The 1235-nt window shown below is 44.3% G+C and overlaps 1 protein-coding gene across 1 annotated transcript; it reads left to right on the forward strand.

Annotated features, from left to right (window-relative positions):
- The first annotated feature begins 389 nt into the window (after nucleotides 1–389).
- On the forward strand, nucleotides 390–1235 carry LOC149169952 (uncharacterized). The gene is made up of 3 exons (XM_089425397.1): nucleotides 390–531; nucleotides 611–972; nucleotides 1059–1235. The coding sequence occupies exons 1-3, from the start codon at nucleotides 390–392 to the stop codon at nucleotides 1233–1235; spliced, it is 681 nt and encodes a 226-aa protein (XP_089281523.1).

Consider the following 1235-nt stretch of genomic DNA (forward strand, 5'->3'; position numbering starts at 1 on the left):
TACAAAAGTAGGCAAACTCATCCTGATCAAGACTGTCTTATCGACGCTCCCTATCTACCAGGCAACCTTCCTTCTCGCCCCCAAAATCATAACAGATCAAATCTCTAAAATTCTCAGGGAATTCCTTTGGAAGGGGGGGAAAGGAAATCAAAACAAGTTTCATTTAGGTGGTCAAGCACCCAATCTCTGAAGGAGGCCTCCAGATTCGTGATCCAGCATTAGCCAACCTGGCGTTGGGAGGCAAGATCATTTGGAAACTCTTCAAAGAGCCCAAACACCCTGTCAGCGACATGATGAAAACAAAATATGCGCATAACGTCCAACTCAGAAATATCCAGTCAGCGCATTCAAATCACTGCTCCCAGGTATGGAAACTATGTAGTAAAACAATGAGTTTCTTCATGCGCAACGTGTACAGGATCCCAGGAAGCGGTAAACACATAAATCTGTGGCAAGACAGAATTATGAATCGTGATCCCCTCGTGGAAATAGATGAAATAACAGAGTTAAAATGTTGGCTTGAACGTGCAGGTATAAAAAGCCTCCACGATCTGTCAAACTGGGATTGCCACGATAACTGGCAAAGTTGGGATTTTTTTTGGAATTCCAGAGCGACTATATCAGCAGAAGAGCGTCCTAGAAGATCTGTTAGAAGAAGCCGCCCTAGTGAACGGAAAGATGAAGGATCGCTGGGGATGGGGGCATTCTGGAATTTACACAATAGCCGCAGCCTATAATGCCCTTCAACCAAACAGGAACAGTAGTAAACCGCCAGAATTCTGGAAGAAAGTTTGGGAACAGCTAGCACTACCCAAAGTAAACTTTTTCTTCTGGACGCTGGTCCACAACAAGTTGCTATCTGGAGACAATTTGATGAAGAAAAGCATAGCAGGGCCGCATAGATGCGAGCTGTGTAGAAGTAGCTTAGAAACAGCCAGACATCTCTTTATGGAATGCAAGTTTGCCAAAGAAGTATGGGGTCTCATTCTACAAGAGTTACAATTCCCAACCCCCTCTTATAATTCTGTTGTTGATCTATTCGACTCATGGAATCAAAGCTACCGCAGCAAAATTCCCAGCAAGTCCATCTGGAGAAAGTCTGGAACGCTATCCCCAAGTTTGTATGCTGGCAGATTTGGTTGACTCGGAACGACTTGATATTCAATGACAAGCTGCAAACTCCTTTTGTGGCAGTGACAAAGGTCAAATCGCTTCTCCTTGAAGCAGTCCAATAG

The sequence above is a fragment of the Pinus tabuliformis genome, chromosome 4_2 (assembly GCF_031772625.1).
Source record: "Pinus tabuliformis cultivar Carrire ecotype Pingquan chromosome 4_2, CPIR1, whole genome shotgun sequence".
In the NCBI taxonomy this organism is placed as follows: Eukaryota; Viridiplantae; Streptophyta; class Pinopsida; order Pinales; family Pinaceae; genus Pinus; species Pinus tabuliformis.